Here is a 16,222-nt window from a genome sequence, read left to right as displayed (position 1 = left end):
CCTCCACAACTTAGTGAGGTCCTGTTTCAAAATAAGAAGTAAGCCGGGCGTGGTGGCGCATGCTTGTAATCCCCACACTTGGGGAACTGAGACAGGAGGATCGCACAGGTTCGAAGCCAGCCTCAGCTACTGAGTGAGGCTCTCAGCAACTTAGTGAGACCCTGTTTCCAAATAAAATATAAAATAGGTCTGGGAGTATAGCCCAGAGGTAGAAAAGCTCCTGGATTCCACCCCCAGTACCGCCAAAAAATAAAATAAGAAGTAAAACAACAGGGCTGGGTGTGTGACCTGGAGGTTGAATGTCCCTGGGTTTAATCCTTAGCACGCACACGCACACACACACACACACACACACACACACACACGTCAGGTCTCTGGGCTGCTGCACAGAGAGAAGGGTAATGAGGGGACTTTTTGTTCTACCAGCCCTGGATTTAAATTCCAGCTCCCACCCTTATAAGCAGAGCAAACTGGGACAGGTTGCTCACCCTCAGGAGACACTGACAGACTCATCCATAACACAGCAAGAGCATCCATCTGCTGAAGGAGGAGACTGGAGACCATGGGAGCCCATTCCTTGCACAATACCTGGCAAATCACAGGCACTCAGGTGGTGACCAGCAGTGGCAGATTTTTATAAAAGAGATGAAAGAAAGAAAGAAAAAAAAGGAAGAAGAGAAAGAAAGATAAATTAGAAGAGATATTCTTGGGGGTAGAATTGGCATTAATGGCTTTTGGAGAAAAGAAAATAAACACAATATTTTAAATGTCACCCTATGATAATGCGTGCATGTTACTGCATTCCGAATGCCCTTCTATGATGCTCATGGCGGAGCTTGCCTACAAAGGTTTCACCTTGACCCCACGCCTGGCCCGGGCCTCTCATACGGCTCCCCAGATGCGCCACAGAGGGTAGCAGGAACAAGTCTGGAGAGGAACGGCCCACTGTAAGGCTGCCCAGAGTCCTCTTCCAAAGCACAGGCCCCCGCCTCAATCCTGCACAGGGTTCTACGACAAAGGTTTCCAGCTCTCTGCTTTATCTGGTTTAGAGAGCAGGTCCCATCGCTCAAAGAGGATGGGCCTCTTTGCAAATTCAGCTACCAAGCAGAGTACAGACAGGAGCTAAAAGTAATGTCACCGAGACGGAAGAGAAATATCTGGCCATGAAGCCTACAAACTTTGCAATTAAACAGTGGGAAAGAAAGACTCACACGCACCAGCCAACAAAATGCTGGTACTAGATGCCCCCAGAGTGGAGCCTGTCCTGGGAGAAGCTGCTCCCGTGGGTGACCTAGCCAGGAGCACTGACCTGAACTAGCACCAAGAAACGCACAGCCCAGAGACAAGCGAATGAGCACCAGGTCCTCAGGCTCCTGGGGCAACAAAATACGGGTGGAGGTGGAATGACTCTGCAGTGTAAGTGTGAAAGGCATCCTGCTCTGTGCAATCTGGGTTGTTGAGCTAGTAATGCTGGCTCGCACACCAGGTAGCATCGCTGCAGTACAGAAAAGCACAAGAAAGAACCTGGGATAGCCATAAATCTGATTTGCCTAAAAAGCCACCTTCCAACAAAATCTGTTTGTTTAGCATTAGATGAACGAGGAATTTATTCCAATTTTTTGGATGCCAAAGTATTAGGCAACTTAAACTTTAGGGATTCTGTGAGTGAGACTAGCTAAGCGGAAATACTTATAACGACGTTATTTCCTATGGGGTATGGAGGCACACATCTGTAAGCTCAGTTCCCGGGAGGCTGAGACACAGGGACTGCATGTTGGAAGCCAGCCTTGGCCACTGGGTGAGCCGCTCAGCAACCTAGCAAGACTGTTTCCAAAAAGGGGGGGCCTTGGAGGGGGGGGTTGCTCATGTATAGCCTGGAGATAGAATGGATTCAATCCCTAATACCAAAAAAAGTATTGTTTCCCAATATTTGTGTGGTAGCTTCAGAAAAAAAAAAATGCTAGTGGAATTCGATTTTGTAGCCCTGTTCATTTAAATACAAAGTTGTACGTTATTCCTGAAGACCCTAACACATCTGCCGTGCAGAACAAGGCTGAACTAAAAAGTAATTGAAGTTAAGAAAACATAAACCTCAGGATCCAAATTGCCCAAGAGTGTATGCGCACAAGTTCAGAGGAGGTCGACAACTGCAGCAGCAATAAAGGCGAAAGGAAGGAACCGCTGGGATCCTACAGATGAGGGTGAAAAGGAGATGAGGAAGTGGAACGAAAGAGCAAACAATGGAGAACACACACACACACACACACACACACACACACACACACACACACACACACCAGGCACAACAAGCCCTGCCTAAAAATACTACAAGCCCAGCGTGGTGGCGCATGCTTGTAATCCCAGCATTTGAGAGGCTGAGATAGATGATTGTGCAGGTTCAAAGCCAGCCTCTGCTACTTGGTGAGGCTCTTTGTAACTCAGTGAGACCCTGTTTCAAAATAAAGAATAAAAAATTGGGCTGGGGATGTAGCTCAGAGGTAGAATGCCCCTGGGTTCCATCCCCAGTACTGAAAAAAAAAAAAAAAAAAAAAGGAGAATTGTGAATTCTCTTAAATGTGAATTCTTTTAAATGTGAATTATGTTTTTTACAAGTTCAACAACAGCTCTTCATTGTATAATTCTTTTTTTTTTTTCTTTGCAGGACTGGGGATGGAACCCAGGGACATTCTACCTCTGAGCTCCACCCCTAACCCTCTTTTTTTATTCTTCATTTTGAAACAGGGTCTCACTAAATTGCAGAGGGCCTCACTAAGTAGCTGCGGTTGCCCACAAACCCAGATCCTCCTGTCTCAGCCTCCCAAATGCTGAGATTACAAGCGTGTGCCACCATGCCCAGCTTATTGTATAATTCTTAAAGGGGGGGGGGGGGCAGAAGCCTGGCGTGGTGGCACACGCTTGTAATCCCAGTACTTGGGAGGCTAACAGAAGAGGATCACAGGTTCATAGCCAGCCTCAGCAACATAGGCCTTCTACAACTTAGTGAGACCCTATTTCAAAATTAAGAAGAAAAAGTGCCGGGCTTGGTGGCACATGCTTGTAATCCCCGCGCTTGGGAGACGGAGACAGGAGGATTGAGCTGGTTCGAAGCCAGCCTCGCTGGCTTAAGAGACCCTCTTTCCATATAAAAAAAGTATAAAGAAAAAATAGGTCTGGGAGTGTAACCCAGAGGTAGACGAGTTTCCAGGAACCCTAGTACTTAAAAAAAAAAAAAAACTAAAAATAGGGCTAGGGGTGTAATTCAAGGATAGAATGCCCCTGGGTTCAATCCCCAGAACCCACCAAAAGCAAACACTTGATCATTCCATTCTTTATCAGTATTGTAAAACAGGTAGCTGCAAAATCAACTACATACAAGAAGTCCAAGTCCTGAAGACAACGGCAAGGACTTCACACAGATTTAACACAAGAACAACCACTTGCCCCAAAATGAATCACATCCCTAGAAAATCCTCCCGATGCGACAGAAACGTGGAGGTGCTGCAGACCTCGCCACACCTGCTATTTCTTTTTCTATCTGGACAGAAGCAAAAATCACCAGGGTGGGGAAATTGGAAGCAGCGGAAACGGAGACTGACCCTATCGAAATGGCTCATTTGTGTTTGAAGTCAGTGGGCTTGATTACAGGACAGATGGATTCCTCTGGTGACAGGTCTCCTGAAGATCACAGGAAGGGATCTTCTTTTCCCCACACTTACCTTCAAGGTCTCCCTAGATGACCCCCAAGATACTGAAAGGCTGATCCTACAACGGGCAGGCTGAGCCATCACTATCTTTCAAATCAGTAGAGAATCTTTCCAAAATCACTCAATTTAAACCACGTCTCCTTAGAGAAATTACTTTCATTAGCTTTGGCTTTTGTTGGGAGCTCGTCACTTTTACTCGCATTCTTGGATTTGTAGAGGCTCAGTATTTATTTGCTTGCCTTTTGTTCTTGGAGTTATCTGCCTATTTTCCTTGAACTGACCCTTCCTACTTAATCTGATTAGGCTATTTATTCATTTTGCAGCAGTACTGGGGATGAAACCCAGGGGCAATCTACCTCCACGCTACACTCCCAGCCCGACTTTTTGTTCTTTATTTTGAAGCAGGGTCTCACTGAGTTCCAAGGGCCTCACTAAGTAGCTGAGGCTGTCCAGGAACAGCGATCCTCCCATCTCAGCCTCCCAAATGCTGGGATTACAACCATGTGCCACCATGCCCAGCTCTTGATTAAGTCCTTTATTTTATTTTATTTTATTTTATTTTATTTTATTTTATTTTTTGCAGTCCTGGAGACAGAATTCAGAGACATTAGTGTTAGGTCCCCCCCAAACAACTAAAAGATCATTTTTTTGTGTGGCTGTGGAGATGGAACCCAGGGGTTATTCGACCTCCGAGCTACACCCCCTGCCCTATTTTTTTTTTTTTTTTTTTTTTTTTGGTGGTACTGGGGTTCCTGGAAGCCCTTCTACCTCAGGGTTATACTCCCAGACCTATTTTATACTTTTTATTTGGAAACAGGGTCTCTTAAAGCCAGCGAGGCTGGCTTCAAACCTGCATGATCCTCCTGTCTCCGCCTCCCAAGCGCAGAGATTACAAGCATGTGCCACCACGCCCGGCCCCTGCCCTATTTTTTATTCTTTACTTTGGAACAGGGTTTCACTAAATTGCAAAGGGCCTCACTAAGTAGCTGAGGCTGTCCATGAATGGTGATCCTCATGTCTCAACCTTTCAAATGCTGGGATTACAATCCTGCGCCACCACGCCCAGATATTAAGTCCCTTCTTAATTGTCCCTTCTTACTTAATCTGATTAAGACCTTTATGAACTATATGTATAAATATTGGACTTGCAACATGTATTTTCTCTAGGTTGTTACCCTATTTAAATTATATTTTGAAATATCATGCAGCAAAACTGTTTTTGTTCCATAAACTCCAACACATGGACTGGCCAGCACGCCAGCATTCAACAGGGCCGTCCTCCCAGCCAGGTCCCTCCTGCTGCCCCTCTGCAGCGACCCCACACACACAGCGCCTGCCATTAGCCCTAACCTGTTCTGTTACTACGGCTCTGGCTTTTTGTGAATGTCAGACATAAAGGGAATCATACTTTGGGGACTCCTCTCACTCCGCATTATCAGAGCAGATGCATTACAGTTTATCTATTCACAGCTATATTGTTTTACTGCTAACAACAGACAGACAGCAAAGGGCCGCTGTGTTCCCAGCAGCGGCGGCGGCGGGGCAGTAATGGAGCACACACCGGTACCTCTTTCCTGGAAATCAGGGGCCAAGACAAATCAGCCACCACTTACAGAAACCAGTGGAAACAGAATGCACTGATACTTTACCTCTGCCCATACTGGAGCTACCAGCTCTAAGAAAATAAGACTGATGAATTGTCATGGACGCTGCTAACCTAGACCTAGAACCTAGTCCTTGTGTTGACTGTCTTTTTTTTTTTAAATTGGTGCATTTTAGTTATACATCTTAAAGGGATACAAGCCTTGTGTAGACAAACATGCACTTATCATCCAATTAGCCCTTACCCTATCAGCACCCCACCCCCTCCCCATCCCTCCTTCCCATGCTTGGCTTAGTGACTGACTCCGATATGTTTAAGTACATCATGTGCTTTAGAGAGTTTCCCTCTTCCCCCCTCCCATCCCCTCAGTTAGTAACAGGAGGAACTCTAGATGGAGTTCTAAGTCTTCACACCTGAGGGCAACTACTACAACCAAACCCAAATAGGGCGACACTCCTGAAACATCGCACTTGCTCTCAAATGACTCTGCAATCCTCCCCAGCAGCCAAGAGTAAAGACTCAGGACTCCAAACCTCACAATGGAGGCCCTACATCTCTACAGCACATCTGCTGTCCAAGTAAACATTCCCCTCACGAAGAGAGAGAAACCTCAGAAGCCTTCCCCTGCGGGCGGCCTCTGCCTTGAGTGTGGACGGTCTCTCTCGCAGGCACTCTCTCCTGTGACACATAACCTTCCCCCGGGGACAGGTGGCTAATATTTGGGTTTCACGGGGCTTTTCTACATGGACAAGACACGGATAAGAGGAAATGTAGGTAACAACACAACTATGCAGTGAGCGAATTAAGAGTTTCCATCAGGGAATGAGAAGGGAAAACGAGTATGTTCGCACGTGCTGACCATTAAGTGTGGCAACGAGATCCCCTGGATGGGATGTGTATTTATGAGGAGGATTAAGAACAAAGAGCTGGGGAGCACACTAGAGACTCCTGACGAGTCATCTTTCTAAACTGGTAAGGAGCTGGAGTCGGGGTGTGGCAGGGGCTGGGCACCTGGGCCAGTGAGGGGCCAAGGCCTGTTTCTCGGGGCCAGGAGAGCGCAGGAAGGCCCCACCGGGCCTTTCCCCTCTCCCTTGAGCTCCTTGCCTCTCAGTTCAGAATAATAAAGCAGCCAGAAATCCCACGTGGAGGGCCACTGAGAAGCCTCCCGGTTGGACCATACTCCTTTCCTACTGCCCAGCTCCCCAGCAGGACCTGGGGAGGCAGGATAGTGCACTGAGCCTTGCGTCCACCATGGCGCCTGCATCAGCCTCAGCAGGGTTGGGATCTGAGACCCGTCTGGTCATCCAGGCAAACCACTCCATCACCCTGTCAGTTCACCCGAGTCTACCAGGCTGGACACTGGGGACAGGCAGAAATGAGAAGGGATGGAGCAGACGACACACACGGTCCTCCAGGGGTCCGTGGAATTCTTACTCGAATCGGGGGGCTACTAAAAACTGGTCAAGACAATGATGCCTATAAGGAACTAAAAACCAATTCATTACAGGATTGAGGCAGAATAAAGGTGGTTGCTATGACTGCCTTTTATAGTAAGACACAGCTTACGCCTATCAACATAAGTGATTTTTACTAGGGAGTAAAGTGTGGCTATTGATTAAGAATTTGACTTTTCTCTGGAATTCTGCCAAAGACAGGATAAAATTGTATTTTCTCATTAGAGGAGTCAAGTGAATAAAATAAATATCAAATCTAGCTGATTTAGAAACACACTTCCCACTTCCAATTAGGAACAAATCCCAAACTTATTATGACATTTAAAAATGCTACAAAGATCACTCTAATTAGTATTTTGAACATACATTTAAAGAACATATTTGAGCCACACCCTGTAGCTAGGCATGGTAGCGCACTCTTGTAATCCCACTACTTGGGAGGCTGAGACAGAAGCATCGCAGATTCACAGCCAGCCTCAGCTACTTAGTGAGGTTCTCAGCAACTTAGTGAGACTCTGTTTCAAAATAGAGTAAAAAACGGCTGGGAGTATAGCCCAGAGGTAGAATGCCCTTTGGTTCAACCCCAGTTCTGCAAAATTTTTAAAAATTAAACCACACCCTTCATGTTGAACATCACCAATGACTGCATTTAAATCTTGGTTAACCATTTATAGGGTTAAAATGGTTTCATTTGAATCCTGGATGGTTAAATTGGAAAGGAAAAAATATAATATCCCACTTCGATATGCCAGTTTACAAGGACTCAATGAAAAGCTTTCAATGATATTTTACTGTTCTTCTTTTTTTTTTTTTACTGCTCTTTGATTTTTTTTTTTTAAGGTAACTTGTAGGATTTTTTTTTTTTTAGAAATTTTGCTTTCCTCTAACACTGAGCCTGACTGTGCCACCTAAAAAGGAGAAGTCAACATTCACTATCAAATAACATTTTTCAGTTTCCCTTTCAAAATACCAAGGACCTACTTCATAATAAAATGATTATTTTGCTGCTTACAATGAACCAAAGCTTCTAATATCAACAGAAGCTGCATAGCAAGCTTGGAGGCTAGCCACTTAAGTGGTGTTAGGAGTGTAAATATGAGCGGGGTGCGGTGGTGCCTGCCTGTAATGCCATACTTGGGGGGCTGACGTGGGACGACTGCAGGTTCAGGACCAGCCTCAGCAACTTAATGAGGCCCTCAACAACTTAGTGAGACCCTGTTTCAGAATAAAAAAGAAAATTTAAAAATAGCGCTGCAGGTGTAGCTTAAGAGGGTGTAAATATGAAAAGCTTTAATACACTGTAAGGAAACCAGCAGATCAAAACATAGAAAAGCATGCATGCTGCTCCCCCTCAAGGAGACTGACTCCATGTACTCCTCAGAAAGTGAGGGGCCCCAATGAGGAGCCCAGAATAAGATCTAAGAAGAAAGAAACCCAGCATGCTGGTTTCAGAATAACCACAGACCTTTATTCTCCACACATTTATCTAAGGCCGACTGAAAGCATGGCAGGCAGGTTAAAAATAATGCATTTATGTAAGCACCCCCCCACACACACACACACACACTCTTGCAAGGTTAAATAGGGAGCTCTGAAAGAATGATTTATTGCCACAAGAACAAGGCCCCAAAATAGATTGGCAATAAAAGTGATTGGTCCCAGTGGGGTTGAGAACTAATGTAAGCAACGTCCTGGCCATGAGAGGCATCCGGGAAAGAGCGGCAGAGTCCAGGGCAAGCTTCCTGGCCCTGACCCACCTCTACCGAGTCTCACTGGGCTCCCCAGCAGAAGAATTCCTCGTCTATAAAATACAAAACACATGACTCACAATGCTGGGATGCATCCTCTTTTGTTTGACTGCTTTTGCTTTGAAATTTGCTTTATCTTTTTCAATGCTGAGCTCCATGCAAGAAGAGAAAGGTGAAGTCTAGAATTCAGGAACACTTCCAGAACAATCTCTCCCCTGTCTTTTGTGTGTGTGTGTGTGTGTGTGTGTGTGTGGTACTGGAGATAGATCCCAGGAACATTCTACCTCCAAGCGACACCTCCAGTCCTATTTTTTATTCTTTATTTTTGAAACAGAGTCTCACTGAGTTGCAAAGGGCCTCACTAAGTAGCTGAGGCTGTCCACAAAACGCAATCTTCCTGTCTCAGCCTTTCAAATGCTGGGATTAAAAGCATGCACCACTAAGCCTGGCTGTCTCCTGCCCTTTAACACACAAACTCACATCTTCCAATGCCATTTACTTCTACACTAATTGTCCTGCCTGCTACACTCCAGGGCTATAAATGGGTGACCAGGATTGTCAAAATGAATAAAAAGTTTCTACGCCAGAGTCCGGAGTGGAGAATGAAATGGCGCAGAGGAAGTGAGCACTTGAGCTGGGAGGCCACTTGGTAACAGGGAGAAGGGAAGAGAAGGGTGGCCATTGCCCTGAAACCCAAAGAAAACCGCAAGAATAGCGTATAGGCGCTGGGGGCTCAGAAGGTGCCACAAAGTTCACAGTCAAAGGGCGAATGCCCCGCCCCTCCCTCTGGACCCCTCTGCGGGGCAGGCATCCTGGGCCCGGCACCCGGCTCCAGGTCTTAGCAGGTGGCAGCACCGCTACCTTAACACTTCCACTAATGAGAAATCACACAGCACACCATTCTATTTTTGAACTGCTCAAATTGTTCAAAAGTTCTGTTAGGCTGAAGTCTGTCAGCCAATCATGGACACCAGTTCTCAAAGATAAAGCTTAATGCAGTAACAAGAAGAAGGAATACAGAGGGAAAGAGAGAGACAGACAGACAGACAGAGACAGAGAGAAAGACAGCCCAGCCGGTGCACTTCTCTGCTGAGAAAGTAAAGGCAACCAATCAAAAGCTCTTTCCCAGGTCACTTTAACAATCAACTAGACCCAAAAACACCTTGGGGAAAATATTCATACCCTCACCTTTCCTCCCACCAATGAGATTTTCCCTGTTTCCACATCGAAGGAAAGAAAGTCAGATCGTACAACTGGATTTGGCCACTCCATTCTCCTCAGCCTCCACATTCAATCCAAACTGCCCAGGAAGCTGGGTATGGTGGCACACGCCTGTAATCCCAGACTTGGGAGACCAAGACAGGAGGATCACAGGTTGAAGGCCAGGTCTGCAAATCGGCAAAACCCTCAGCAACTTAGTAAGAACCCTGTTTCAAACAAATAAAAAATGAAAAGGGGCTGGGGTGTACTTTGGAGGTAGAATACCCCTGGCTTCAATCCCCAATACAAAAAAAGAGAAAACCTGCCCAGAAGGTCCCCTACCTCAGCTGCCTTCCAGAAGAGCTGCCCACCCAGGACCCTTCTGCTGCTTCGACTGCCCAAACCCCATCCCCACCCATAGCCAAACCTCAATACCCTTTGCTAGATTCAGAACTCCCTAAAGGAGGAAAAAGCACCTTTAAATAAATGCTCCTTGGCCTGGCAGCACATGCCTGGAATCCCAGTATTTAGAAGGCAGGGAGGATCCCAGGTTCCAGGCCAGCCTCAGCTACCTGCCAAGACCCTCAGCAACTAAGTGATACCCTATTTCAAAGGGGAAAAAAAAGTTTTAAAAAGGATGATGGATGCAGCTCAGCGATAGAATACCCAGTATCTAAACAAATAAAGAGATGTCCCAGGACTTACTGGGAGGTGGTACACTGAAACTGGGGGGGAAAATCTGCCCTGGCTCCTGTCACTAAGTCAGATAACTAAAACGAAGTTTGTCAGAGTCATTTTAGAGAATGAAAGGAAAGAATGAACAAGCCAAAGGGCAAGGTTACCTGGTTCTGCCCCAAAGAGAACAAGGACAGGAGCCCGGGCAGCAAAGCCCGGAGCCAAGGATCGGATCCGTGGAGCCGCACTGCACTGTCAGCGCTAGCTCTCCCTGGCACTCCAGCCGACCTGACGTCTTCGGGATTCTCCGAGCGAAAGAAAGGATTCCTCAGCTACGCCTAATGAAGATGTACGAAAGGCTGGTCTCACAAGCACCAAAAATTCCATCTCCAGGGCACAAGGGCTTTTCTAACAGAAAGGAGCCGCATTCTGCACAGAATCTATTATTCTGACAGGTAGTAGAAAGAAGACAGGCTAGACTTTAGCTTCAGGGCACAAAGGGAAGCGCCCGGTTGTGCTACTAAGAGGTAGGAAGGGGATCTCTACCAAGCCAGGCACACACACACACACACACACACACACACACACACACACACACACACCAAATACACAAAAAGGCCTTCGTAGAAAGCTAATGTTTTCTAACCCTCGCGTTCAGGAGGGACCTCACGGGGGAGCGAGCACCGGTGCCCGGAGTGTATTAACTTCAAGCTGACACTTAAGTGAGACTGAGAAGTGTTGTCACTCTGCCACGACCAACCCGCTTAACAATAATAATAATAAAATAACAACAACAACAGCCCCGCCTGGCAAAGATGAGGACAACGAGAAGACAGTAAGTACAAACCGGGTAACCAGGCGCTACTACTGCCTCCGGCCACGGCCTCCCGCAGCGACTGCTCCCATGCCTAGGACTGTGGGAGCCATCCCACCCACCGGGGAGCTGATCTGGGAAAAGGCCGCCCAAGAACGGGAGCCGTCAGCCTCCCGGAGCGGCCACCAGCACCCAGCGCAGCCCTCGGCCGCCCGCCCCTCGGGGCCCCGACCTGGCCGGCCCCCGGGGGCTCTCCAGCGCGCAGTCTGCATCCTCCCTGCCCCACGCCGGGCTGCGGGGGACCCGGGCGCCTGCACTGCCGCCGCCGCCTCCTCCTGCTGCTGCTGCTGCTGCCGCCGCCGCCGCTCGGACGCGCGAGCAGACGGGACCAGGCGCGGGGACGCGGCCCGGTTCGCGCGGGTCTGGGCCGGGAGGGAGGAGGCGGCGCCGCCGCCGGGGTCCCCGGGCCGCCCTCGCACGCCACCTGGCCCCTCCCGCCGGCCCGGCGCACACGGGGCCACCTGGCCCTGCTGCACCTCCACGCCACCCACGCGGCCCGGAGCCGCCGGGTTCCCGGGCACCCTCCCCGGCCGCCCCGGAGACAATGGCTCGCCCGGCCCGGCGCGCCGCTCCGCTCGGCCACGCTGAGCCCGGCCCCCGGGCCAACGGTGCCAGGGCCACCCCGGCTCACAGAGGCGTAGACCGAGGCCGAGGAGATGACAGCAGAGAGGACCCACGGGGCAGAGCCGATCGCTCCTGGGATCCAGCAAGGGCCGGGCCCGCGGGGCCCGGAGCCCCGCACGGAGCCCCGCCGGCTCCCCGGGCTCCGGAGCGGCCCCGGGCCTCCGCCCACGCCGCCCGCCGCCGCCCCGGCCTCCCGCGAGGCAGACAAAGAGCCGGCGCCCGGGCCGCGGAGCCAGGCCGCCGGGAGCCGGAGGCTGGGGGCGCCCACCTGGCAGCGGGGCCGGGCGGCGTGGCCCGCGGGCCCGGGAGCAGGGCGCGCAGCCCGGGGCAGGGCGCAGCAACCCAGGAGCAGAGCGCCGCAAACCCCGCGCCGGGCGCCGCAAACCCCGCGCCGGGCGCCGCAAACCCCGCGCCGGGCGCCGCGGCCCCGGGCAGCCCAGGGCGCGCAGCCGCGCGGGGTCAGCACTCACCCGATCGGAAGAAGGCCGCGATGTCGGCCAGGTCCTTGGCCGCCTCCTCGGCCCCCTCGCCCGCGCCGCCCCCGCAGCCCGAGCCCGCCGCGCTGGCCGCCGCCGCGGGGCCCGAGGACACGGCGGGGGCGGCGGCGCCTCCGCCGCTGCCGCTCATGGCTGCGCGGGCCCCGCGCCCTCCGGCCGCCGCGCGCCCCCCGCTCCGCGCCCGGCCTGGCGCGCCCGGCGCCCAGCTCACAGCCCGGGGCGGCGGCGGGCGGCGGCGCGCGCCCACATAGACCGACCCCCCGCGGGCGCGGGGCGCGGGGCCCGGCCTGGCCGCGCCGGCCGGAGCGCGGGCAGCGGCGATCGCGAGGCCGGCGGGAGCTGCGGGATCACGGGCGCCGGCGGCAGCCGCGAGCCTCCATCTTGATTTCCGATGGGGAAGGAAGGAGGGGGAGGGGAATCACGGCCGAGGGAACCCGGTGAAAGGAAAAGGGAGAGCAGGGAAAGGAGAGGAAGGGAAAAAAGAGGGGCTTCGGGAGTTTCCGGCCAGCCTCGTCAGGCCCGAGCGCGGCTCGGCGGTGGGCGGGGCCTTGCTGGGCGGGGCCTCGCGGTGGGCGGGGCTTTGCGGTGGGCGGGGCCGGGCGGGCGGGGCGGCGTCCGCGCGCTCGGAGCCGGCGCCGGCTGCGGGCTGGAAGGCTGGGCGGCTGGGGCTCCTCCGCCCCGGGAGAGCCGAGCGAGCGCGAGCAGCGGGAGAGCCCCGGCCAGCCCGGGCGGGCGGCCCCAGTCCCGGGATGGCGCCCCTGCCAGGGCTCCGGCCCCGGCACCGCGAGCACGGTCCTCCCAGCGCCCGAGCCGCTTACAGCGCAGGCGGCGCCGGTGGCGGAGCACAGGCTGCTGGGTCCCTCGCCCGAGCAGCGCGGGCGCGTGGAGGGGCTCCTGCTAGTTGTGGAGTGAGCAAAGAGGTCGTGAAGACGGGCTGTCCTTCTAAGGCCACCCGTCTCCTCGCTGTCCAATGAGACTGTCGAGGACACCCCATCTCCCAAGCGTCCTCCGGACTGGCTCCGCCTAACGGATGGGGAAGAATTGTTGATGGTGCCCGGGAAGACAGAGGATATGGACCTTTGGAAGATCCGCGTCACGTCAGCATCTGCCAAGCTACATCTTTCAGCATCTTTCAGGTGACAAAACGCAGATGTGGTGCCACAAACTGAGTGAAGGGATGGATGTCAAAGGTTAAGATCAAACGCTGGGGAAACGGACACGGATATGGCAGTTTTCATCAGACTGTATACAACACAAGTGTATTGGAAATGAACAATTAAATGAAGAGTGGATGGTGGCCACCAGTTCATTCTCTGCTTGTCTGGAGGTGACAGACAAGCAAAGGGAGGAGCCTAGAGTGATCCGTGTGGCATTGGAGCAGAGCTGACGACTACATCCTGTAATCCCAGCCACTCGGAAGGGATTCCAGGGATCACAAGTTCGAGGCTAGCCTAGGCAATTTAGCAAGACTGTCTCAAACTAAAAACATTATTAGCGATGGGAAGAAGCTCAGTGGTATGGTAGTGCCCCTGGGTTCAATTTCCAGTACCTCAAAAAAAAAAAAAAAGAGATCAGTCTTGCCTTAGTAGAGATACAGATGGAGGTATAGCTCAGAGGCAGAATGCTCCTAGATTCAATCCCCAGGGAGGAGGAGGAGGAGGAGGAGGAGGAGGAGGAGGAGGAGGAGGAGGAGGAGGAGGAGGAGGAAAGGGTCTGCAAAAGATAGCAGCAATCTACACAGCTAGCATTCAGATCTTGGTTTTTGTTTGGGGTTTTGTTCGGTATTGGGGATTGAACACCCGCATTCTACCTCTGAGCTACACCCCCAGCCTTTTTTACTTCTGATTTTGAATGAGAGTCTTTCTAGGTTGCTGAAAGTCACCCTACCTTGCTGAGGCCGTCCTAGAACCTACGATCCTCCCATCTCAACCTCTCAGGTATTAGGGTTGCAGGCATGCGCCACCATGCCTGGCTCAGATCTTGTTTTTAATACCATCCTCCAATAAAAAGGAGCCAGGGATCCTAGGGGAAATGGCTGATTCTGGTACTGGGACAGGAAATATTTAACATGAGCCTGGAGCATCCTGTTGAGTCAGAAGGTAAGGAAGTACTCCTCCCACCCCCCACCAGAATTTTTTCTTCTTTTGTACTAAGGACTGAACCCAGGAGTGTTATACCACTAAGCTACACCTCCAGCCTTTTAAATTTTATTTTGAAACAGGGTCTCCCTAAAAATGTGCTGGCCCCGAACCTGCGATCCTATCTCAGCCTCCCAAGTACTGAGACTACCGGCATGTGCTCCCACCTCCTCCTGGCTTAATTTTTTTTCTTTTAATTAACAAAGATAGGGATATGTCAAAGGGAAACAAGAGACTATTGGAAGTGTTCCTAGTGGCCGAAGCTAGAAAATTTGAGCAAGAAAATAAATAAAGCACTATTTGATTATAACTGAAAGTATAAAATAAATATCCATGTGTCCACACTAGCATAAATAAATGATTAAGTAAATAAGTAGGGGAGAAGAGACAAATCTCCCATGCAGAAGAATTTCACATAATTTATTTACTGTTCCCTAAATGAGATGGAATAAAATTCCCCGTCTGTTACTGTGGCCTGCACGGTAACTTCCAAAGAGCACGAAATGGAAAGGGGGAAGTGTACCTACAGTGGAGGAGGGCGGCCAACACTGCCTAAGCCAGGTAGTGAGGTGGCCAGCAGAAGCCACGAGTCATGTCGACAGCACATACCCTTGATAGGATGGAATGAGAATAGCACTTTCCCTCTGCGGTCTTCTGAAAGCCCATAACTGAAATCACGAGAAATACATCAGATGGATGTCAACTGAGGATATTCTACAAACTCCCTGGCTGGAACTCCCCAAACTATCAAGGTCTTCAAAAATAAGGAAATCTGAGAAGTTCACGGCCACAAACACCCTTTGAAAATACAGGGACTAAATGCAGTGTGTGTGTGTGTGTGTGTGTTCTTTCTTGGTTCTGGTGATGGAACCCAGGGGCATTCTACCTCTGAACTACACAGCCAGACCTATTGTTTATTCTTTTCTTTTTTTCAGTACTGGGGATGGAATTCAGGGGCATTGTATCTCCAAGCTACACCCCCAGCCCTATATTTTAGTCTTTTTATTTTTGAAACAGGGTTTCACTGAGTTGTGAAGTGCCCTCATAAGTAGCTGAGGCTGTCTGTGAACCGTGATCCTCCGGTCTCCGCCTCCTGATTGCTGGGATTACAATCATGCACCATCACGCCCAACCTATTCTTTATTTTGAAACAGGGTCTCTCTGAATTGCAAAGGGCCACACTAACTAGCTGAGACTGTCTACAAACCTGCGATCCTCCCGTGTCAGCCTCCCAAGTACTGGGATTACAAGTGTGCGCCACCACACCTGGCTCAATGTGATGTTCTTGATTGGATGCTGGAACTCTGAATCACTTCTGATTGGGTACAGACAGTGGGAGGAATCTTCAAGAGATACAACAGTGGGAGGAAAAAATCTGATAATATAGACTTCAGTTAGTAATAATAAACCACTTCTGCTTCATTGGTTATGAGAAAGTTTCTTCCTAATAAAAGATGCTTATTAGAGGGGTATTGGCTGTGGGATATATGGGAACTGTCTTTACAACTTTTCAGTAAATGTCAACCTATTTAAAGAGAAAAATTTTTAAGATTTTTTAAAAAAAAAAAACTGGATGGGCACTATCTCCAAAAATAAAAAAACAAAAAATAAAAATGACAGTAAGCCGGGTGTGGTGGCACACGCTTGGGAGGCGGAGACAGGAGGATCGCACAAGTTCAAAGCCAGCCGCCCTGGCTTAAGAGAC

General features: G+C 50.5%; 1 protein-coding gene across 1 annotated transcript in view; it reads right to left on the bottom strand.

Moving 5' to 3' along the window:
• TRIO (trio Rho guanine nucleotide exchange factor) overlaps nucleotides 1–12,509 on the bottom strand; it is a gene marked incomplete at both ends in the record, with an annotated part of 341,738 nt that extends 329,229 nt beyond the window's left edge. Inside the window, one exon of the mRNA XM_080704883.1 lies at nucleotides 12,353–12,509. Coding sequence (XP_080561009.1) covers nucleotides 12,353–12,509 — 157 coding nt within the window. The remainder of the gene's footprint in view (nucleotides 1–12,352) is intronic.
• Between the last annotated feature and the right edge of the window lie 3,713 nt (nucleotides 12,510–16,222).

Source organism: Muscardinus avellanarius, assembly GCF_963383645.1.
Source record: "Muscardinus avellanarius genome assembly, chromosome: 1".
In the NCBI taxonomy this organism is placed as follows: domain Eukaryota; kingdom Metazoa; phylum Chordata; class Mammalia; order Rodentia; family Gliridae; genus Muscardinus; species Muscardinus avellanarius.
Note: the sequence above shows the minus strand (reverse complement) of the source record. Positions and strands in the feature narration are given on the sequence as shown.